Genomic DNA, 24,169 nt, shown 5'->3' on the forward strand with positions numbered 1-24,169 from the left:
TCTCAACAATCTTGCTGAGTCTTTTGCAGGCTTGTGTATTAATGCTTTTTGATGCAAACTGACCTGATCTATGCTTTTATTGAGATTACACTGTTTTGTATTCTATAGTCCTTCATTTCTGCTCACATTCAATTTAGTACCCAACTGATCACATGCAGTATAGGCACCTGCCCGTGCATTGGTGAAGTTGAGATAAGAGCAGAAAGGCATTCAGCATGTTTCACTACAGCAGGATTTTCAGTATATCACAATATGTGGGAGTAAAAATACAATGTTTTTGTTTTTGTTCCCATGCAGAGTCCACAGTGTTCATTCCTTCCGCTGTTTACAACATAGAGGAGGACATCGGTGAGCTGCTAATCCCTGTGCGCAGGAGTGGAGACGTCAGTCAGGAGCTCATGGTTATCTGCCACACACAGCAAGGTAGCACAACCGCAGTATTGAACTATGGGTATTTCAGGCATGACCAGCAAAGCTATAATAAGTAACATTTGTTGGACAGCATGTGCTGGCCTTGTCCCCCTCAGCCGATCATGTTCTCCTCCACCCACGACTTTATCACTCATCTCGATCTGTGCTTCCAAAGTGGATGAATGCTGCTTCCTGCAGGCGGCTGCGACCTGGTTTTTGTCTGCTTAAGATTGTCAAAGAGCCACACAAAGTGGCTGTTTCTGAAACCTCTGTTCTGCTAGAAGTGACTCGGTGAGATATATTTATACCAGACCATGATTCAGCAAAAGTATTTTTTTAATCTTTTTTAGCTACACACACACATTTTGGTGCAGCAGATAAGAGAATATTTTAGAGTGGAATCCTGCAAATGGTGATACAAGCATCAAATTCGACACAAATATTCCTTAGACATTCCTCTTTGGAAAAAACTGATTGGCCACTTGAATTTTAATTGGCACTCAGGTAGGGGTTAATTGAAGAATTACACAGAGGTCAAAATTAAAAGATGCCCCAATCGTATTGAAAACTGCACCACATTATTTGCCTGATCATAAAGATTCGAAAAAGGTATGGTTTGGACTATCTGTGACTGAATTCTATGGAGTTATGGGATAAAAACAGCAAGAATGGTAACAAAGGTCAGTTTCAGTTTGTACAGGGGCCAAAAGTTAAAGTTGCTCCAATTTTGGTAAAAAAAAAAAAAAAAAAAAAAAGTGGTGCAAATTATTAGTTGACTTAACAGGGTTTTAAAAAGGAAGAGTTTGAACCATGTATCATGCTTAGTTATCACTTTACGGGGTAACATATGTCACATGTCATAGAATCCAATAGACGTAGACCTTGTTTGACCTTTACTTTGGAGACCAAGCATTCACCACTGTCAAAACCATTCCATTTATTAATCATATTAGCTCAACCAATAATTTGCATCACTTTTTACCAAAATTGGAGCAACTTTAACTTTTGACTCCTGTACAAACTGAAATTGAACTTTGTCATCATTCTTGCTGTTTTTACCCCATAACTCCAGAACATTCAGTCACAAATAGTCCAAACTACACCTTTTTGGAATCTTTATGACAAATAATGTGGTGTAGTTTTTAATTTTATTGGAGCATGTTTAAATTTTGACCCCTGTGTAATTCTTCAACTGACCCCTACCTGGCTGTCTATTGAAAATTCAAGTTGCCAGTTGTTTTTTCTCAAAAGAGTAAGGTCTAAGGTGTATTTGTGGCAAATCTGGTGTTGTATTGTCATTTGAAGAATTGTTTCAGTTATCTGCTGCACTATTTCAAATATTCTCTGTAACTTGTTAGCACAACATCAAATTCAAGATCATACAATACAAGTTGAAGTTACTAAAAAGCAGGTTATAAAGTTTCTTTTCTCTGTGGTGTATTTTGTTGTAAAATATGCAGCAAAATGTAGGAAATTGCACCTAAAAATTAAAAAAGTTCTGCCCCATCCCCTCCTTAGTCACACCTTACTTTTTCACAAATCCACCACCCCCCGCCCCTTACAAAATCCTTGATCTGCCCCTGGGTATGACTTCTGAAAATGGAAAATGTGATGGGAAAAAAGAACCATGACAAAAATCAACATCAGCTCCAAGCATTTTTGTAAAATACAATCCAGACTCAAGGTTCTTCTGAAGTTAGACCAGGTTTTAGGGCCCCTTCACACAGAGCACAAATAAGTAGGAATCATGGCGAATCGCGGTGAAACAGCTCGAATGAGCAAACCCCGAAAACATTGAGCCGAGGTCGGGAGGGACGCACGGTCGGGCAGGCGTGAATGATCCCGCTGTGATGGTTTTGTGCGCACGCACGAAGCCGTGGCAGCGAGCAGCCGCTGATGTGGAGAGAAAATAAAAATTAAAACCAGCTGGAACATGTGGAACCACATCGCATACTGCTGTGGAGAAACAAAAAATAAAAACTACACACCATAAATAAACCACTGCATTAGTCCCTCATATTGATTGGACAGTATAAGTATGATCTCTCTGTGCCTCCGTATATGACCCATGGTCACAGACATGCAGTCATGAAATGACATGAATGAAGCAGCGCACTCTCATTATGTCTTATTATATCCAGCCAGGTATATAAATGATTACTACAATCACTGGACACTGATAGATTAGACATTGATGTATAATTAGTGAAAATCGCTGGGTTGATATAAATAATAAATATAAAGGGGACCCAATACAGAACCCTGCAGTTAAATAATCCTGGATAAATAAAAAACATGCCTGGCAAAGTGGCGTTTTTTATGGTGTATTTTTGGTAATATGTTATTGAAAGCGGCGTATTTGTGAGGACAGCAAGCAGACACATGCACGTCACAGTGGACAGTTGTAAAGCCATGTCTGTCAAAACACGGTACGTGTTCCTCAGCCGTGATGTCCAGAACGAGAGATCTCAACAGCTGCTGCTGTCGGCGGCCACACCCCTGTCCGTTCAGTGCAAAGACCAATGTGTCACTGTCTGTTTCTGTGTTATGTGATCATCTTTTTTAGTTATTTTGTTATGTAATTGTGTATGTAGTTATTGTCGTACTTATTTATATACCTGTCCTGGCGGTGGTCTCTGTGTTTTTCATGTGGCACGTCATGTGCACTGAGCCATCATTTGCAGCTGTCAGTGAGTCTCTGGCTGGCGATCAGCTGGCAGGTGGCTCATCGTACTGTGTGTGCTTAGATGTGGCTGGTCTGTCCCCCATCTGTGCATACATATCAGCATTTCCATGCAAGTGTGCACAGGTGTACAAGGCGTTAGAGGCATTCACAAATGGCATGCAATTCCTCCTTCATGCACTAGTCAGCTTCAATCATGTTATGTGTGAAGGGGCCCTTAACAATACTTATGTTAACAATGTTAAAGTTATGCTTTTGTCTTTGTCTTTATGGTCGTCAATGTTTGTACACAGGACGTGCATGGACCAATTGCGTGGATCATAACCAATCAAATCATTTATTCAGAGCAAACTTTTGCAGTGAGTCACATATGCATGGAGCTAACCTCAAGGAAACAGAGACACAGAAGTGTAAAAACGAACAAACACTCAAAAATGAGAAGAATATAGAAATAAAGCTATTAATCCAGAATGGACAGACTTGTGATCATACTTCCCACAGGTAGTTCACAACCATTTTATCTCATATGGTCCAACATGTGGCTATAATTAAAAGTGCCAAGAAGCACAAAAGCACAAATCTTTTGAGCAATCAGAAAGTATATGATCTACGTAAGAGCCCAACATGACTGTTCCACCAGAATCCTGACAAAATCATTCACTGCCCAAGTAACTCAAATTTAACTTTTAAATTTCTTAATTTAGGCTATTTACTGTATTTTAAGGTGCTTTTTTCAGAAGCTCTTATTTTCCAAAGTAAAGCATATTTTACTTAAAACGAGAGAAGAACATTTATTTTATTATTAAAGTACCTTGCAGGTCAGTGTGAAAATTAATAATAAACATAGTAAGTCCTTTCGGCTGCTCCCTTGTTTGCACTCGGGGTCGCCACAGCAAATACAAGGTGGATCTGCATGTTGAATTGGCACAAGTTTTACGCCGGATGCCCTTCCTGATGCAACTCCACATTACATGGAGAAATGTGGCAGGTGGGATTTGAACCCGGAACCTTCTGAACTGAAACTTTTTAAAATTTTAAAATTAATAATAAACATAGTTGACCCAAAGTATTTAAACTCCACCTTAACCACCTCTGCTCCTTGAAAATGCACAAATCCACTACGCTCAATCTCATTCACACTCACACACACACACACACACACACACACACACACACACACACACACACACACACACACACACACACATACGTATTTACCCAACTTCCTTACATTCCCCTTCTCTACACAACATATCTCCACCTCTCCAGGCTAGTCTCTATCTGCTTTCTGCTCTCACTACGGATCACAGTGTCATTAGCAAATATCATAGTCCATGGACACTCCTGTCTGATCTTATCTGTCAACCTGTCCATTGTGAACTAGAAAGTACTCAGATCTGATCCTTGATGTAATCCCACCTCCACCTTGAATGCATCCCTTATTCCGGCTGTGCATCTCACAGCCATCACACTATCCTTGTACATATCCTGCACCACCTTCACATACTTCTCTGCCACTCCAGACTTCCTCATATAATACCACAACTCTTCTCATGGCAACCTCTACAAACACACAGTGTATCTCCTTCTGACCCTATCTATATTTATCCATCAGCACTCTCAGAGTAAACATTGCATCTGTAGTGCTCTTTGTACGCATGAAACCATATTGATGCTCATAGATCTTTACCTCTTTTCTAAGCCTAGCTTCTACTACAACCCCTGGCAAAAATTATGGAATCACCGGCCTCAGAGGATGTTCATTCAGTTGTTTAATTTTGTAGAAAAAAAGCAGATCACAGACATGACACAAAACTAAAGTCATTTCAAATGGCAACTTTCTGGCTTTAAGAAACACTATAAGAAATCAAGAAAAAAATATTATGGCAGTCAGTAACGGTTACATTTTTAGACCAAGCAGAGGAAAAAAATATGGAATCACTCAATTCTGAGGAAAAAATTATGGAATCACCCTGTAAATTTTCATCCCCAAAACTAACACCTGCATCAAATCAGATCTGCTCATTGACATTGACCCTATGCCATGACATTGACCCTACGTGTCTTCTTGCAAGGAATGTTTTCGCAGTTTTTGCTCTATGGCAAGATGCATTATCATCTTGAAAAATGATTTCATCATCCCCAAACATCCTTTCAATTGTCCAAAATATCAATGTAAACTTGTGCATTTATTGATGATGTAATGACAGCCATCTCCCCAGTGCCTTTACCTGACATGCAGCCCCATATCATCAATGACTGTGGAAATTTACATGTTCTCTTCAGGCAGTCATCTTTATAAATCTCATTGGAACAGCACCAAACAAAAGTTCCAGCATCATCACCTTGCCCAATGCAGATTCGAGATTCATCACTGAATATGACTTTCATCCAGTCATCCACAGTCCACGACTGCTTTTCCTTAGTCCATTGTAACCTTGTTTTTTTCTGTTTAGGTGTTAATGATGGCTTTCATTTAGCTTTTCTGTATGTAAAACCCATTTCCTTTAGGCGGTTTCTTACAGTTCGGTCACAGACGTTGACTCCAGTTTCCTCCCATTCGTTCCTCATTTGTTTTGTTGTGCATTTTTCGATTTTTGAGACATATTGCTTTAAGTTTTCTGTCTTGACGCTTTGATGTCTTCCTTGGTCTACCAGTATGTTTGCCTTTAACAACCTTCTCATGTTGTTTGTATTTGGTCCAGAGTTTAGACACAGCTGACTGTGAACAACCAACATCTTTTGCAGCATTGCATGATGATTTACTCTCTTTTAAGAGTTTGATAATCCTCTCCTTTGTTTCAATTGACATCTCTTGTGTTGGAGCCATGATTCATGTCAGTCCACTTGGTGCAACAGCTCTCCAAGGTGTGTTCACTCCTTTTTAGATGCAGACTAATGAGCAGATCTGATATGATGCAGGTGTTAGTTTTGGGGATGAAAATTTACAGGGTGATTCCATAATTTTTTCCTCAGAATTGAGTGATTCCATATTTTTTTCCTCTGCTTGGTCTAAAAATGTAACCATTACTGACTGTCACAATCTTTTTTCTTGATTTCTTATAGTGTTTCTTAAAGCCAGAAAGTTGCCATTTGAAATGACTTTAGTTTTGTGTCATGTCTGTGATCTGCTTTTTTTCTACAAAATTAAACAACTGAATGAACATCCTCCGAGGCCGGTGATTCCATAATTTTTGCCAGGGGTTGTATGCTTCCCCATAACTTCATGCTGTGGCTGATCAACTTTATGCCTCTATAATTACTGCAGCTCTGCACATCAGCCAAAGATTATATTAATCAGTCTGGTTAGAAACTGCACTGCTATCTCTCCTAAACATTTCTGTGCATCCACTGAGACCTAGTGCCTTTCCACTCTTCATAGCTGTCCTCACTTCATCCTTACTAATCCCTCACACTTCCTAATTTACTCAGTCAGCATCTTCCATCCTTGTCTCTTACCTTTTCTTCATTCACAAGCTCCTCAAAATATTCCCTTCACCTTCTCAACAAACTCTCCTTGCTTGTCAGCACATTACCATCTGCATCATTTATCACACTAACCTGCTGCACATCCTTTCCAATCTCTGTCCCTTTGTGTAGCCAGGACAATTGCTTGCATGGTCATCTCAGTTATGGACTTTGTTTTTGATGGTTTTCTGTTTCCTGTTTCTTCAGCTTTGTAAAAACCTTGCAACTGTTAGAATGGCCTAACTAGTGGGTCACCCCTTTGAGTCTGGTCTGCTTGAGGTTTCTTCCTCAGTATCATCAGATGGAGTTTTTCCTTACCACTCTCACCTGTGTGCTTGCTCCTGCAGTTGGTAAGGTTAGACCTTATTTATGTGAAGTGCCTTCAGGCAGCTTTGTTGTGATTTGGTGCTATATAAATGAAATAAATTAAATTGGTCAATCTGTACAAGTCCTTATTTCTTTCCTTAATGATGAAATGGACTAATTGAAATTGACTAAATGAAATTTAACTTCATGTACAGCTTGCTATATGCCTTTTCTTTAACCTTTGCTACTCCTCTTTTCTCCTTACAACTATGATTTTGTGACTTTATGCAACCCCTTTACACTCTGGACCTTACTTTATACTCAGATTATGTGCCCTTTAAACAGGACATTATACATGGACACTCACCAAATACAGTTGCATGCCCTGTCTCAAGCTTCTTAGACTGTACAGTTGCTCATGAATCTTTTTCAGATTAGTCCAAAGAAGGAACTTGACTGGTCGAGATTCAAAATTATGCTCCAGAAACCTTGACTTTAGATTTCTTTTTTCTCCTCCTAAATCCTACAAAGCAATAGTTTTTCAGGTAGGCCCTTAAATACAGCCAAATGTTCCCTAATTAACCCATTATTATGGCAAATATTCATTCAGTTTCAATCCCACCAGTTTCAATTGCCCCATTATGTAAATTAGAAATAAAGAGAAATACTCCAGCACCACATTTTTAGCCTGACTATGAAGTTGAATGTATCAGAATAGCCTTGTCTATGTGTTTGTCCATTTGTTTGCGGATAAAGTCGGTGGAGCGTCCTCTTCCACAACAGCTCATGTCAAGGTCCAAGGTCAAGGTCAAATCAGAGGTCATCATCTATGGTCCATGCCAAAATCTATCAATACACAGATCAAAATCAGTGAAATGTGGTAAATAAATTCAGTGGACTGTCCTCTTGCAACACAGGCCGTGTCAAGGTCAAACATCAATGGAAAAGCAGAAGTTGTCATCTAAAAACATTAGCATATCTAAGGAAATAAATGAGATATTGAAACAGCTTTCCGTATAAAATTCTGCTCTCCTGGGACCAACAAATATACCAGCTTTGTGACATTAATGATTTCACATAATAACGTCAAGCAAAGCTGAAAATTTAGGTGTCAGCGGAGAGTCACTGCAATCATCTGGCAGCATTGTTTACTGTGTTGCAGCGGAGTGTTTGAATAATAAATTTTGTTTGTGCTCACTGTCTAGTGTCAGCCACAGGCACAATCCCCACCACGGTGCTGTCCTACTCCGATTACATCTCCAGGCCGGAGGACCATCACAGCGTCCTGCGCTTTGACAAGGGAGAAGTAGAAAAATCCTGCCGAGTTGTGATCATCGACGACTCTCTTTGTGAAGATGAGGAAAGCTTCAATGTCACTCTCAGTATGCCCATGGGGGGCCGCCTGGGCTCTGACTTCCCCACAGCTAGAATTACAATCATGCCTGATTTGGATGACGGTAAGACAACATTTCACCTGATTCACTGAGGATTGTGTAAAGTCATCTATGACAGCACCAAGGAAAGAACTTTAATTATAATTAAAGTCCTTTTTTTCCACTTGGTCCGCAACTTTTTTTTCTTGCATGTACTCTATCATGTCACATTGTTTTGCAATCTGCATGTCCCATATTGATGGATTATGCAAAAGTTGCTCATTCACTCACGAGTTTAATGCCACTAATTCTGCACAAAAGCAGCTTCCAAAGCATAGTTTTTAAACCAGGTTCGCGAAATGTGAACAACAGCCATAATATAATTTATGGCACCAAAGAGGTTTGCGAGACTGCAGCTTTTGCTTCAATTATTGACATGAGAAATATGTTTTCATATCTCAAAAACGTGATGTGATTGTCAAAAACTAACACCAAATTCAGATTCAGTGCCCCCAAATTAGCCAAAATCCACTGAAAAAAAATAGTAGTTCACCAGTGGTTGAACTACTATGTGGCATTTGATGATTTTGTGCCATCTGATTTCCATTATTATTATTATTATTATTATTATTATTATTATTATTATTATTATTATTATTATTATTATTATCATGTCATGATCATAGTGTTGAGTACTTTCATATAACAGCTGAATATTGTTTTTGGTACACTTCATGGTTGCACTATTTGTCCTGCATAAACTGAGCCAAACAGAGATGTTCAAACACAGACAACAAACACGTCAACTGTGTGTTTGAATGTTGTCTTTTTGCTCCGTGTGCATTGTGCGTGCCTCCATGTGCTGGAGAGAAAGCCTTTGGATATGTAAGCCTCCTTCCTGGAGGGGAAGTTCTTTATCTCGTATCTGCAGGCTCAGGCTGGAGGGCTGATAGTCTCCCATATCGGCTTGATGCCTCTTTGTTCGCCAACACCTGACAAATGAAGCTCAGCTCCCTATCGCTCTGACAATCTTGAGCAGCTCAGCTGTGAAGTCACACTCTGTGATCACAGACAAGCATCAGTGCAGCTGAAAAATTCACCATCATTACAGGCCTTTTTTCTTTTTTGTCCATTGGATCAAAACCCTTTTCAAATGAGATGACTGGAATGATTATGTAATGTTCAATTCAGCATTATATTATTTAATTGCTTAGTTTGAGCTGGCAATTATTTTTATCTCAGACACTTCAAAAAAAATTTTGCTGCAGGACACTTGCTTTCTTTTGATGTTATTCCACATTTGCATGATTACAACTGAAAATATAATGACTACTCTTGTTGTGGATTGTGACCTTTGACCTTCATGCAAACTAAAATATTCAGAGGCTTGCACCTTCTAAAATCCAGCGAGTAAATAGAGAGATGATAGCTAGATAGATAATGAGTCCATTCCCTCCAGATAATCAACAAAATAACTCAAAAACAAAAATAAATGCTTTCATCTTGTAACTCACCATATAATGGGGAGAAACTCATTCAAATCTGGTGAATTATGACACACCAGATCAATCCAAACAGCAACTTTGTTTTGCCAATATGATATTCTGTGGACATGCTGGCCACCAGCTGGATGCTTTGTGGAAGTTGGAGTGATGATGGATTAGTTGCAGCTGCGCTCATCAGTCAGCGAGCCAGAGTCCATTTCCTCACCGAAATGTTCAAAGTCATTCTAAAACTCAAATAGCACGGTCATACCTCTCCACAACCCTGCAGAAAGGATTTCTGCTGCGTCGCTGTGGTGGACCTGGAGGTGGGCCTGACTGACAAGTCCAATCAGAAGTCTTCGTTTTTTGTTGATTGCGCGGTGACCATCCACTTGGCTTACAAGGTAGTAAGTGGGCAGTAAGGATATGATATCAAAACGCAGGGGTGCCGAAAAGGGGCGAATAAGGAGAAGGATTCTAGGGGCCCATGATTGACAGGGGCCCATAGAGGCCCCTAATACAATTATAATACTGACAAAATAATATGGGGGGGGTAGCCCAGTAAGATTTCTTTTTATGGTGCCCAAAATCCCTGGTAGCGCCCCTGTCAAAATGTGATGATATTTCTTGTCTAATTGAAAAACTGTCTTGCAGAGTAGAGCAGTGTCTGTTGTTAGAGCATTTTGGTGGTGGTGGTGGGGGGTCATTCTGAGCACATTATTTTGAAAATCTCTCAAGTTTTATTGATTGCAGCTCTGAGGCAGAACAGAGTAGAGCAGAACGTGCACTTTCTGAGGTTTCTAGTGACAAATCTGGTGATTTTTATTCTATGCAAACCGGTTAGTTTGTTAATAGAAAAGGAGTGTGCATGTGTTTTGAGAGAGAGAGAGAGAGAGAGAGAGAGAGAGAGAGAGAGAGAGAGAGAGAGAGAGAGAGAGAGGCAGACAGGGGAGGGAGAGAGATTTATGAGTGTGAATGCACCAGGGACTGAGAGGAGAACAAATAAAGTTGATGAATACTTTGACTCTTAAATATGTTGAAAATGTTTAAAAGTACATCAAAAGTAAGACCATTTATATTTTTGGACCATTCGTCGCTTTTTACTGTTGTGTATTTGTCAGTGTGGTTTATGAGTTGTGTCTGTCAGCTGCACTGTGTGTGTGTGGGGGGGGGCACTGTGCCAATGCAATGTTGTCTTCTTATCACAATGTCTGATGACATATAAAGTGCATGGTGAGGGTAAACTGTGCTGTATTCACAAGCAGGTATAGTTCTAATGGTCGAGTTTGGTAACATAAGCATTTTGGGTTCAGCCCAGCTGATTTTAATCTGGGGCCCACCTACATTGTGATTTCCGGGTACACCACTAAAGGATTTTGTATGAATTTAGCTGTGAAAGGAAAAGAGAAGAGGAATATAGTTAAGTCAGAGGAAGGATACACAAACATTTTCAAGTCACTAACCAATAATTATCAAAGGTAATGTTTTCATTATCAGATTAGCACTAGATCAATGTAAGATCATCTTTGTATATGGCTTAATTCCATATACGGCTGCTTTTGACTACCTTTAAAATAGTATTTAACCTTGAAATAGCCTTGAAATTGAAAAATGACTTCAGAAATGGATTTGTCACACTAATAACCATAGAAAAAGTGGCATTATAATGGATTCTAGTACTAACAGGAGCTGAGATATGACATTCTCAGTTTTTGGTGGCAGCCATATTTGATTTTGTGCATACCGGCTACCAGGGGGCGAGCACAATTTATATGCAGTGGGTTTTTAAACTTTATGCCTATATCTGACACCATACCAAATTGCAAAAACTTGTCACAGAGAGCTCAATTTGCTTAAATTTTGATATGCGAGGGCTGTCCATAAAGTATAGGTCCTTTTTATTTTTTTCAAAAACTATATGGATTTCATTCATATGTTTTTACGTCAGACATGCTTGAACCCTCGTGCGCATGCGTGAGTTTTTCCACGCCTGTCGGTGACGTCATTCGCCTGTGAGCACTCCTTGTGGGAGGAGTCGTCCAGCCCCTCGTCGGAATTCCTTTGTCTGAGAAGTTGCTGAGAGACTGGCGCTTTGTTTGATCAAAATTTTTTCTAAACCTGTGAGACACATCGAAGTGGACACGGTTCGAAAATTAAGCTGGTTTTCGGTGAAAATTTTAACGGCTGATGAGAGATTTTGAGGTGATACTGTCGCTTTAAGGACTTCCCACGGAGCGAGACGTCACGCAGCGCTCTCAGCCGCCGTCGTCAGTCTGTTTCAAGCTGAAAACCTCCACATTTCAGGCTCTATTGATCCAGGACGTCGTGAGAGAACAGAGAAGTTTCAGAAGAAGTCGGTTTCAGCATTTTATCCGGATATTCCACTGTTAAAGGAGATTTTTTTAATGAAAGACGTGCGGACTGGTCGCTCCGCTACAGGAAAAACACCTCTGTTGGAAGCCTTAAGGACAAGTTGGAACATGTCCAGCTGTTAAACAATTTCTCATATACTCACTCCACTGAAAGCCATCAAAAGCCTCCTGGATTTTACAAATGGTTATCAACACGGAGGTGTTTTTCCTGTGCCGCTGCACCGTGCCGGCTGCGTCCCGACGCGCAGACCCGTCCGCACGTCTTTCATTAAAAAAAATCTCCTTTAACAGTGGAATATCCGGATAAAATGCCGAAACCGACTTCTTCTGAAACTTCTCTGTTCTCTCATGACGTCCTGGATCAATAGAGCCTGAAATGTGGAGGTTTTCAGCTTGAAACAGGCTGACGACGGTGCCTGAGAGCGCTGCGCGACGTCTCGCTCCGTGGGAAGTCCTTAAAGCGACAGTATCACCTCAAAATCTCTCATCAGCCGTTAAAAGTTCCACCGAAAATCAGCTTAATTTTTTTAACCGTGTCCACTTCGATGTGTCTCACAGGTTTAGAAAAAATTTTGATCAAACAAAGCGCCAGTCTCTCAGCAACTTCTCAGACAAAGGAATTCCGACGAGGGGCTGGACGACTCCTCCCACAAGGAGTGCTCACAGGTGAATGACGTCACCGACAGGCGTGGAAAAACTCACGCATGCGCACGAGGGTTCAAGCATGTCTGACGTAAAAACATATGAATGAAATCCATATAGTTTTTGAAAAAAATAAAAAGGACCTATACTTTATGGACAGCCCTCGTATTCCCTCTCCGCTAAGATGGTGATGTGGACTGATGAACAACAACACGCTGTTGGAGCTACATATAATCAAAGTACTGTAACCCATCTGCTTGCCTATTTGGTACAAGTTTGGTATTTCAGGAGTAATTCTACTATTTCTAACGAACAGGAACATTGTTTTTCTGCATCAATTTAATATTTGTAAGATTGCATATTATGTAAAAAGCATTTAATTAATGATATATAAAGCTAAATTGGCATTTAAGAGGACCCAGGCTGAACAGGGTGAAAGTTTTGGGGCACTATACCAGACTTACTGTAACTCAAAAGTAAACCTTTTCTGAATTATATGGGAATATTTTTGTTTTATGTTCTTTCTTTGGAGTCCTCGCCCACACTCGGTGGGCTCAGTGCATTATCACAGAGAAACAAGACTAAAGAAGGCTCAGTCCATCACAGGATTAACTCAAGTCTGACAACCAGCATTTACAGTCCGCACTCAGGTTCTTTCTTGTTTTATCCGGAATGATGTTTTCTTAGCCTCAGGCCGTGTGCTGCAGTGACAGTCAAAGTCTTCTTAATTGTACATATGAGCTGTCAGACAGCGCCAAGGTTTCCCAAAGGTAAAGCTACACAAAATGTTTTGTGGCAACAGCCTTTGTGTTCCTTGTATTCCCTCCACTAATAACAGCATAGGGCTTGGACAGCAAAAATATAGATGAGTGGGTGAATGAGTGAGTCCATTTCAGCCACTTTATGTAGAGAATAACTCCAAACCAGTGAATGATATCATCTTGTAACTTATCTAAAGAACAGAAATAGAGGAGAAGCTCTAGTGCACTTGGTGAATTGTGTTACTTTATTAAGAAAAAAGCAGTTAACATTCATTAAGAAGAAATGAGGTAAGTGCTTGTGTTGCTTGTTTCATTTTGTTGCTATTATTATTATTATTATTTAATGATCAGATAAAGGCAGAAGCAAAGGAGCGGGCTAAAAAAGTGGTTAATAGTGATCATACAATTGGTGGCTTGTGTTGTCTCAAAACAATTTTAATGGTCTTCAGTTTGATAGTTATTTAATTAATTTCGAAGAAGTAATTATAAATTACATTAACTTGAGTCTCACGCTGAAAGTACACTTCCTGTGAAAACAGCCTGATGCGAATGCTTGCTACCCATATAAAATACCAAAATATTCACTTTTCATGTATCACAATAATTATCTTGTGTTTATTTTCAAATATAGACTCAAAACACTAAATGCAATCAATAGTGGTTGGGAAATGTTCATTGTTAGTGATTTGTTTTCTGTTTGTATGAACTCTTATTTTTTATTTTAACTATTGTATTATTTAGTTTTTATTGTGTTTTATTCATTGAAGCACTTTATTGCTGTGGAAGTGGTATATACGAGGTCTGTCCGTAAAGTATCGTACCTTTTTATTTTTTTCAAAAACTATATGGATTTCATTCATATGTTTTTACGTCAGACATGCTTGAACCCTCGTGCGCATGCGTGAGTTTTTCCACGCCTGTCGGTGACGTCATCCGCCTGTGAGCACGCCTTGTGGAAGGAGTGGTCCCGCCCCCTCGTCGGATTTTCATTGTCTGGAAATGGCGGAATGAAAAGGACTTTTTTTCCATCAGAATTTTTTCAGAAGCTGTTAGAGACAGGCACCTGGAAACCATTTGAAAAATTTATCTGGCTTTCAGTGAAAATTTTACGGGCTTCACAGAGAATAAGGACTTTAACTACAGGTTTAAGGACCCCTTTAAAGGACGGTCGGTGCGCCGCGCTGCGAGCTGCGACGATGCGGCACAAACCACTGGATCATTTCTAAGCTGATGGCTCTGTGGATACGAGACCGTCGTGTGCTCTTTCTCTGGTTATCACAAGACCTGGACATCAGTCATTTTCCGGCAGATTTCACTTTTAACAAGAGATTTTGTCATGGAAAGCCGCGCGGAGGCTTCGCGCGTCACAACCGATTTGCTGATGAAGCAAGACAAAGGAACACCTCCGTTTCGGAGTGTTAGAGGACAAGTTGAGACATGTCTATCTCAGCTTTCAGTGCTTACCAGTCGAGTGAGTATAAAAGAACTTGTGGAGAGCTGGACATGTCCCAACTTGTCCTCTAACACTCCGAAATGACGTCACCGACAGGCGTGGAAAAACTCACGCATGCGCACGAGGGTTCAAGCATGTCTGACGTAAAAACATATGAATGAAATCCATATAGTTTTTGAAAAAAATAAAAAGGTACGATACTTTACGGACAGACCTCGTAAATAAAATGTTTTCTTCTTCTTCTGTTATTATTATTATTATTATTATTATTATTATTATTATTATTATTATTATTATTATTATTATCTAGCCTGACACTGAAAAAAGAAACCTTGTTGGGGGTATAAGTAGTATCACACTGATGCTCTCAGTGACCAAAAAATACAAAATTAAATTGACATCTAAACCTGGAATGTCAGGGCTTTGCCACTGATATCCATGGGTTTAGAAGACTGACAGCATTTCAATAGCAGCACGCAGAGTTGTTCAGTGAAATTGTGTTAATTTTATTTGTTTGTTTGTTTACATGTAGAGAAAGTTTCAAATAACTGTGCAGCACACAGCAAAAGCTGATTTATTTGTTTGTTTCTGTGTTTGAAAAATGTGACTGTGCTTTAGTCTTACTATTTCAAAGTGATCATAAATCCCTCTGTATTAGATAATTGTGGTATAAAAGTTGACATAAATGATGGATATGAACAGTGTTCATGGGCGGCTTTAAAAAAAAGTAAATTTGTGAAAATGGGATGAAAGGATGAATGAATGAAGCTTTTTATGTAATATATTTAGTGCCATTTTATTTAAATTACTCAAAAATTTGTTAATATATACTGACTGACTGACTCTCAGTATGTGAAATTACATGATTAACAGGGATTAAACCAGATAACATTTGGTCCTCATTCATGGTATCGCTGTCACAAATATTGACCTTGTGTTCCTTCTGTCAGTGGTCTCCAATCACTCACTTATTAAGTTTACAGTCTCATTGCTGTGTTTACTGGAACAAGAACTTATTCACCATTGCGGCGACACATCAACTCTACAGCTACAATTGAACTGGAGCCAGACTGCCTAATATCTTAGTGTCACACCTGGAAAATGACCATTCAGTAGACAGTCTTATGGACAACTTAAACTCAGCGCTCACAACCATATACTCGACATGATCGCTCCACCTTTATTAAAACCATGTTCCCCCCGAAACACACAAACGCCTTGGTTGAATGATTACTTACATGGCTTCAAGCAATAGCCAGTAACCAATAACCTGATAACCATAACCTAAATATAACCAATATACAGTATAATGTTACCAAAATGTTATGTCCTAACTGGGTGGAGCTTATCCCAGTAGTCATAGGGCGTGAGGTGAGGTGAGGTACACCTTGGACGTGAATTTGTGAATCGTAGAATGCTAGGGGAAGGTTCCACCCTTTTTGCCTCTGATTGGGGAGAAGGTGAGCAGTAGAAGTCAGTTTTGAAAAGTTATCTGATGCTCGAGCAGGGCAGACTGACTGACTGACAGCTGAGCAGAGAGAAATGTTTTAAAAGTGGTAAATGTTTTAAGCTAAGTGGTAAATATATCTGCAAAATAACTAGAAGGCTGTACTTGGTTATTGCAGGTGAATAGTTTATCAATGGCTATCCACCATGGCATCTTCAGTAAAGTTACTATCCTGGTAGTGAGCAAACTAACATTTACTTTATCTATGCTGCCATTTCTGCTAGACATGCCTGCTTGCAGCTATATATTTTTTTATGTATTTGTATTTGTTTTTGGCTGGCTCCTGAACCTGAATTTGAATATGTGCACGATCCCAGATTAAATAAGATATAGGTTTATCAGTATAAACAGATAAACAGTCATTTCTATATTGCATTTATTACATTTCATGTCAACACATAAATGCAAGCGTCTGTTTTTCTTTGTTTCTTTCTGATATTAGAATTCTACAATCTAGTAATAAACTGTTACAAACTGGTTACATTATACATGCTCGTGCCTTATTTCCCTTATAGACCGTTGGTTTCTTCCTGAATGATGCCCTGAAAAAGTTTCTGGTGACCCAGTGTATCTTACTACCAGTCACCTTGTTATTACTTCACATCATTAACCCATTTAATCCCACATTTTTCCCAGACATGAAAATATGTAAATCATGTGCCATTAGTCCCCTTTAAAATGATCAACTGTTATTATTATTATTATTATTATTATTATTATTTTCATGGAAAAGCAGGTGAAAAGGTGTTTTTTTCTTAATGGTCGATCACAATAGTGGCCGGTGGGATAATGTATTATCAGGGTTTTTCATGGCCAGTTGACACATTTCTCTGTGTAGTCCTCATTATTTTAACATATTTCAACCAGAGATGTTTCGAATAGTTTGTCCTTGATCAGTTTTAGATATTTACTTCAAAATATTAAACACACAGACCGCCACCCCCCCCAACCCTAACTGGGTGGACATAATATATTAGAATTGTACTATTACAGTATGTTTGGTCCACTGGGCTGGGGTGGGTACAATGGGGTGGTGAATGGTGGATGAGATGTGTGTGGGGAGAGTGTTCAATATATATAAAATGCAGTATGTAAGGTTCATTGGGGCAAAGGTGAGACAGTGGGGGTGCTGTAAAGTGTGTAAATATTGGACTATTATGACATGGTAGGCCCACTGGGGTTGGGGAGGGGGGAGGTATGTTTATGATTTTGATTTGAGTGTGTTGAATTGAGCTGGTACAAAGTCATAGTAACATTACTGAGTGAAGTATGTTCATATTTTGATGATTGCACAGAGAAAAGTGTAAATTCTGGAAAATTTGCCAATCTTGGTGATGTTTATTTTAACAAACCTTCCTAAGGTTTTATTTGAGAGCATTGGTGTAACAATTTGATTCTGTCTGTGCCACTATAATGTAAACAGCTCTGGTCATGTGAGAAATTGCACTATGCGCTTGATATTGCACATACTTCATTCAAAGCCTTCCATGTCTCAATTTTTGCTCTACATGTACTGATTGATGATTGATTCAGTAACATATTTAAAGCCTTGAAAGTGTCAAATGTTTTTCCGGTCACAATTGTGACCGATGGGTTGAAATGAGTAAAGATTGGAGGAGATATTTTATTGCACAGGCCTACATTTGGACCCAGACATTGCACAAGTCTGCATATGCTTTAATAGGATACTGTTCAACGCTTGAGAGCCAACAGTGTAAACAAGAATCCAACATTGTGATAACATTGTAAGTTCACATTTCCATCACAAAACTACCCCAAAAAGCTAAGGCTAATCTAAACACACTCTAAACAGGCTATGAAAACATGAGCTTGGAATATAAATAAAAAAAGTACAGTAGTGTTCAGAATAATAGTAGTGCTATGTGAGTAAAACGATTAATCCAGGTTTTGAGTATATTTCGTATTGTTACATGGGAAACAAGGTACCAGTAGATTCAGTAGATTCTCACAAATCTAACAAGACCAAGCATTCATGATATGCACACTCTTAAGGCTATGAAATTGGGCTATTAGTAAAAAAAAAAGTAGAAAAGGGGGTGTTCACAATAATAGTAGCATCTGCTGTTGACGTTACAAATTCAAAACTATTATATGTTCAAACTGCTTTTTTAGCAATCCTGTGAATCACTAAACTAGTATTTAGTTGTATAACCACAGTTTTTCATGATTTCTTCACATCTGCGAGGCATTAATTTTGTTGGTTTGGAACCAAGATTTTGTTCATTTACTAGTGTGCTTGGGGTCATTGTCTTGTTGAAACACTCATTTCAAGGGCATGTCCTCTTCAGCATAAGGCAACATGACCTCTTCAAGTATTTTGACATATCCAAACTGATCCATGATACCTGGTATACGATATATAAGCCCAATAGCATAGTAGGAGAAACATGCCCATATCATGATGCTTGCACCACCATGCTTCACTGTCTTCACTGTGAACTGTGGCTTGAATTCAGAGTTTGGGGGGTCGTCTCACAAACTGTCTGCGGCCCTTGAACCCAAAAAGAACAATTTTACTCTCATCAGTCCACAAAATATTCCTCCATTTCTCTTTAGGCCAGTTGATGTGTTCTTTGGCAAATTGTAACCTCTTCTGCACATGACTTTTTTAGAGGGACTTTGCAGGGGATTCTTGCAAATAAATTAGCTTCACACAGGCATCTTCTAACTGTCATAGCACTTACAGGTAACTCCAGACTGTCTTTGATCATCCTGGAGCTGATCAATGGGTGAGCCTTTGCCATTCTGGTTATTCTTCTATCCATTTTGATGGTTGTTTTCCATTTTATTCCACGTGTCTTTGTTTTTTGTCCATTTTAAAGCATTGGAGATCATTGTAGATGAACAGCCTATAATTTTTTGCACCTGCGTATAAGTTTTCCCCTCTCCAATCAACTTTTTAATCAAGCTACACTGTTCTTCTGAACAGTGTCTTGCACATCCCATTTTCCTCAGGCTTTCAAAGAGAAAAGCATGTTCGACAGGTGCTGGTTTCATCCTTAAATAGGGGACACCTAATTCACACCTGTTTGTTCCACAAAATTGACAAACTCACTGACTGAATGCCACACTATTATTATTGTGAACACCCCCTTTTCCACTTTTTTACTAATAGCCCAATTTCATAGCCTTAAGAGTGTGCATATCATGAATGCTTGGTCTTGTTGGATTTGTGAGAATCTACTGAATCTACTGGTACCTTGTTTCCCATGTAACAATAAAAAATATACTCAAAACCTGAATTAATCTTTTTAGTCACATAGCGCTACTATTATTCTGAACACTACTGTAAGTCCCTTCGGCTGCTCCCTTGTTTGCACTCAGGGTCGCCACAGGAAATCCAAGGTGGATCTGCATGTTGAATTGGCACAGGTTTTACGCCGGATGCCCTTCCTGACACAACTCCACATTAAGCCTGGGTCCCACCGAATAATGAAGGATGAAGACATGGGTGTTTCACAATTATTCAAAGAATGACTCACGTTTTCATCTATCACGTATCCACTATGAAGGTGCCACTATGTGCCTCTCTGTACCCCGCATGTGCCACGTAGCAGCCTCAAGTGAGCCACGACCGACCTGTCATTACAGCCTCGAATGGCTCGCATCAGCTATGATAACGCCATGTTGGCGCTCGTTTAGGCATGAGTTTGGTCCAAACCTCCAGCCCTCCCACACCTGGCCCCTTTAAAGTGTGGGTTTTCAATTCACAGATTCACAGCAGCATTTAAAGATGTCCCTTATTTTTTTTTTTTTACGCAGTCCAAAAATAGACACTCCATCACAGTTCCGCAGTTGTGCGCTGTGCGCCAGGCTGCTGTCCACGTGTAATGTACCAGACCAGCTAGACCCGAGCCACAGGTTCCTGGAGAGCCGCCTCTGTGCTCCTTGCTGGCTCCGCGGCTCTCTGGCTTTTCTTCTGTGGCTTTAAACACACAAAACTTGACGTTTGGAGAAATGTGGCAGGGGTGGGATTTGAACCCGGGAACCTTTTGCACTTAAACCAAGCGCATTAACCACTTGGCCACCACCCCTGTGAAATAAAAATATAATGGTACACATTTATCCCACCGTTACGATCAGGATAAGAGAGCGGCAGTTCCTGAACTTAACCAAATTCAGGACTTTAGTCAGCACAATATGGAGAAAACAATTGCCATGTGGTCCAATGGACCCCAAAAGTCCTGAAAAGGGTTAAGATGACATTGTACGGAGAAATCACATAGCCAATCATGGTAGACACCTTCTTGCCAGTCAGTGGCGAAAAAGGCGGAACTGTGACGAATGTGACCCTAAACCAGGATTGGAGCCCAAAGCAGGGAGGCTGGAAGGATAAAGTAAGCCAGATTTATTGTACAGGGATGATTACAAATGCTGCATAAATGGTGTGTACTGATTGGGAGGGTTGCAGAGTGGAGACTCGGCCCGCGTTGCGGTAGAAACAGGAGGTCGCAGCCTTGTAGACCCGGTGTGCAGGTGGAGATCCAAGGTGAGGAGTTGTGAGTGGTCTGTGGTCCAGGTGGCCCCCTGTGGAGCTGACAGTGAGTGGTGTCACTGCGAAGGAGACAGACAGTATGAGGGCGGCTGCTCACAATCACTCAGACCCAGACTTGAACAGGTGAGAAGCACCATACAGTTTCCCAAACAATGAGACAAGAAACACTGCGATGGAACGCAGACAAAAAGGCACTATACAGAAATAGAGAGGCCAGATAGCAGGTCGTGAACACTGAGTTTCTGGCGCCGATGAGCTGTTGAACCAGGGTTTATATGGAGGCAGGTTGATTGCAGACAGGTGTGCTCATCAGCTCCACAAGGTGTGCCACCTGGAAAGAGAGAGACAGCAGATACCAGGACGACACACAACAGGAACCTTCCCCTACCATCCTACATTTTCCAAATTCGCACCCTGGACAGGATGCCAGTCCACTGCAGGGCCACAGACCAACAAAACCATTCATACCTGCATGCACACCTACACTCTAAAACACGCAGCTGCGTTTAATTATGTCCACTTGCTACCTCTCTTTAACATAAAGAGCTCTTACAAGTTTTGGATGTTGAACTCAACTTGAGTTGTGAGTCTTTGTCTCATAAGCATAGTGTAATATGTGAATAAAATTACATATTTACATACATAGGATTTAAGGATTCAAGGATTCAAAAGAAGTTTATTGTCATATGCACATAGGAACATGTTCCCTGCACAATGAAATGTGTTTACTGCATTTTACCCATCCTAATTGCCAATTAGGAGCAGAGGTCGCCTTTTTGGCGCCCGGGGACCAGCTCCAGATGTATATCCCTGCCCTAGGTCACGAGCAGGGCTGAGCAAACCTTGACCGGCCTCATGACACACCTAACAAACAACATCACACACAAGCCGGTCCGGTACATGAACACATATAAAAGCACACACAAGGAAAGACTTGGGAAAAGAAAAACCTCCATTGCTGCTGCGTTGAACTCCCGCAGCACCATTGGAGAGCAAAAAAAAACCATAGCACAGATAACAGTCATAACAAAAACAAAAGTATGTAAATATGTAATTAAATTTTTGAGTACATTGTTGTCTTTCATTCTGTATTTACCAAATGCTAGTGGTGTAATGTCCATGTATTGTATATCAAAATGTTCAGATGATCCTCAGCTTTCAGAATATGTGACAGATGTTTTAGTACAGCACTGTATAAAGGAATAAACCGGAAAAAAATAAATGCATTTTTAGAAAATTCTTCAAATCTTTATTGAAAATACACATTTATTCACATGGATGAACTGTTTTGGTGTAGAGATGGTCACAAAAGTCATGCCACATATGAAGTAAATTATAGATCACTTGTCCAAAATGAAAATGTGCTTTTTTGCATAATGAGGGAAAATGTTGTCAGTCACTATACATATGACCAAATTTTTGAACGATTTAGATAAATTACACTAAGACTGTATTCTGCATATCAAGCTTCATTCCTTCATTCATCCCTTCATTCATTAATTTATTTATCCATTCATTCCATCTACACTACTTCAAAATTTTTTTGGAGTTGCTCATGTTCACCGTTCATAACCATCACTTATCTTCACTTTTATACCACAAATATCTAATATAGAGGGATTTATGATCATTTTGAAAAAGTAAGACTACCATTCTGTCACTTTTGTCAAGCACGCACAAACAACTATGATCATGTTGACATAGTAAGACTAATGTACAGTAATTTTTGTCAAACACAGACACAAACAATTATGATCATTTTGAAATAGACTAATAAGTAACTTTTGTCAAACACACACAAACAGCTATGATTATGTTAAAATATTCAGACTAATCTAGAGTAATTATTGTCAAAAACAGACACAAACAATTATGGTCATTTTGAAATAGACTAACAATGCAGAGTCACTTTTGTCAAACACAGAAACAAACAGATGCTCTGATAAATCAGCTGTTGCTTTGTGCTGTGCACATCTTCACCAAACAGTCACATACTGATCAAGTTAAACTTTCTCTACACGTAGAAAAGAAAAAATAAGCTATATGCTGTCTTTCTTCTAAATCCATAGATATAGGTGCTGAAATATGAAATTTCAGGGAAACCTGGCATTTTTAAAAGACTGAACACTAAAGGCCACTGAGGAGTGGATTAATTGCGCATGAATTGAGTATACAAATGTTGGGCGTTCATTGTCGTCTGCAACAAAAGTGGCCAAAAATGACAGATGTCTCAGTATGAATTACGGATATATTAGTAATGTACAGCGAATATATGACAAACACTCACGGATGTATAACGTATTTATCATATACCTATAAATGATACGTCGATATGACTGGATAAAACACTAAAGAATAAATAGAAATACACCCTTTTCGTGGACGGGTAATATTTTTCATACCACCCGAGTAATCAGCCAATCCAGACAGCGGAGCGGTGCCACAACGAAGAAGCGCGGTCAGAGGAACTGTGAAATACTGGTGAGTCACTATTAATAATTTCTTATGTGTCCAACCTCGTAGGTTGATAGTTAAAATTAAATTTGATAGTTCTAAAAGCCATCATAATTACTTATAAACGTTGTTTTGTGGGCCGCCAGAAGAGGTACTGCTGGCCCACCACCAGAGGGCGCCCTGCCTGAAGTGCGGGCTTCAGGCACGAGAGGGCGCTGCCGTCACGGACTCAGCCGGGAGTGACAGCTGTTACTCATTACTTCCTGACAGCTGTCACTCATTCTTCATCATCTCACTCCATAAAACCCAGACGTCATCTCCACCTCATCGCCGAGATATCATACTTTATTGGAGGTAATATCCTCAGCCTTTTGTAAATCTGTTTATTGTGAGTGTTTGCAGGAGTACCGGTCCTTTTGTGGAGGCTGTGCAAGACGGCACTCTTTTTCCTCTGAGGGATCGCTGCAACATATTGAGTGAGAGGTGGAGGTGGCATTCCCACCGCTGTTGTTACTGGGTGTACACACACCCACACTTGACTGTCTTTGTTCCTCGCCAGCAGTACCAGATCCGACAGTCGGGGACGGTGATCACCTGGGAATTCGGGACTTGGCGGCTCCAGTATTCACCAGGTTCTGTGGCTGGCGGAAATCGTGTGGTTCCGGCTCTTCTCAGGACGGACGTCTTCTATCCTCGAGCCTGCCCACACGTCACCTTTGTGGATTGACTGTAATGATAT

At 39.9% G+C, this 24,169-nt stretch overlaps 1 protein-coding gene across 2 annotated transcripts in view; it reads left to right on the top strand.

The window, feature by feature from the left end:
* LOC117508614 (FRAS1-related extracellular matrix protein 2-like) overlaps window positions 1-24,169 on the top strand; it is a 385,322-nt gene that overhangs the window by 202,792 nt on the left and 158,361 nt on the right. For both annotated transcript variants that reach the window (XM_034168411.1, XM_034168410.1), the window contains exons 5-6: window positions 298-423; window positions 8,074-8,325. In XM_034168411.1, the coding sequence (XP_034024302.1) occupies window positions 298-423; window positions 8,074-8,325 (378 nt within the window). The remainder of the gene's footprint in view (window positions 1-297; window positions 424-8,073; window positions 8,326-24,169) is intronic.

This window comes from Thalassophryne amazonica, chromosome 4, assembly GCF_902500255.1.
Source record: "Thalassophryne amazonica chromosome 4, fThaAma1.1, whole genome shotgun sequence".
Lineage (NCBI taxonomy): Eukaryota > Metazoa > Chordata > Actinopteri > Batrachoidiformes > Batrachoididae > Thalassophryne > Thalassophryne amazonica.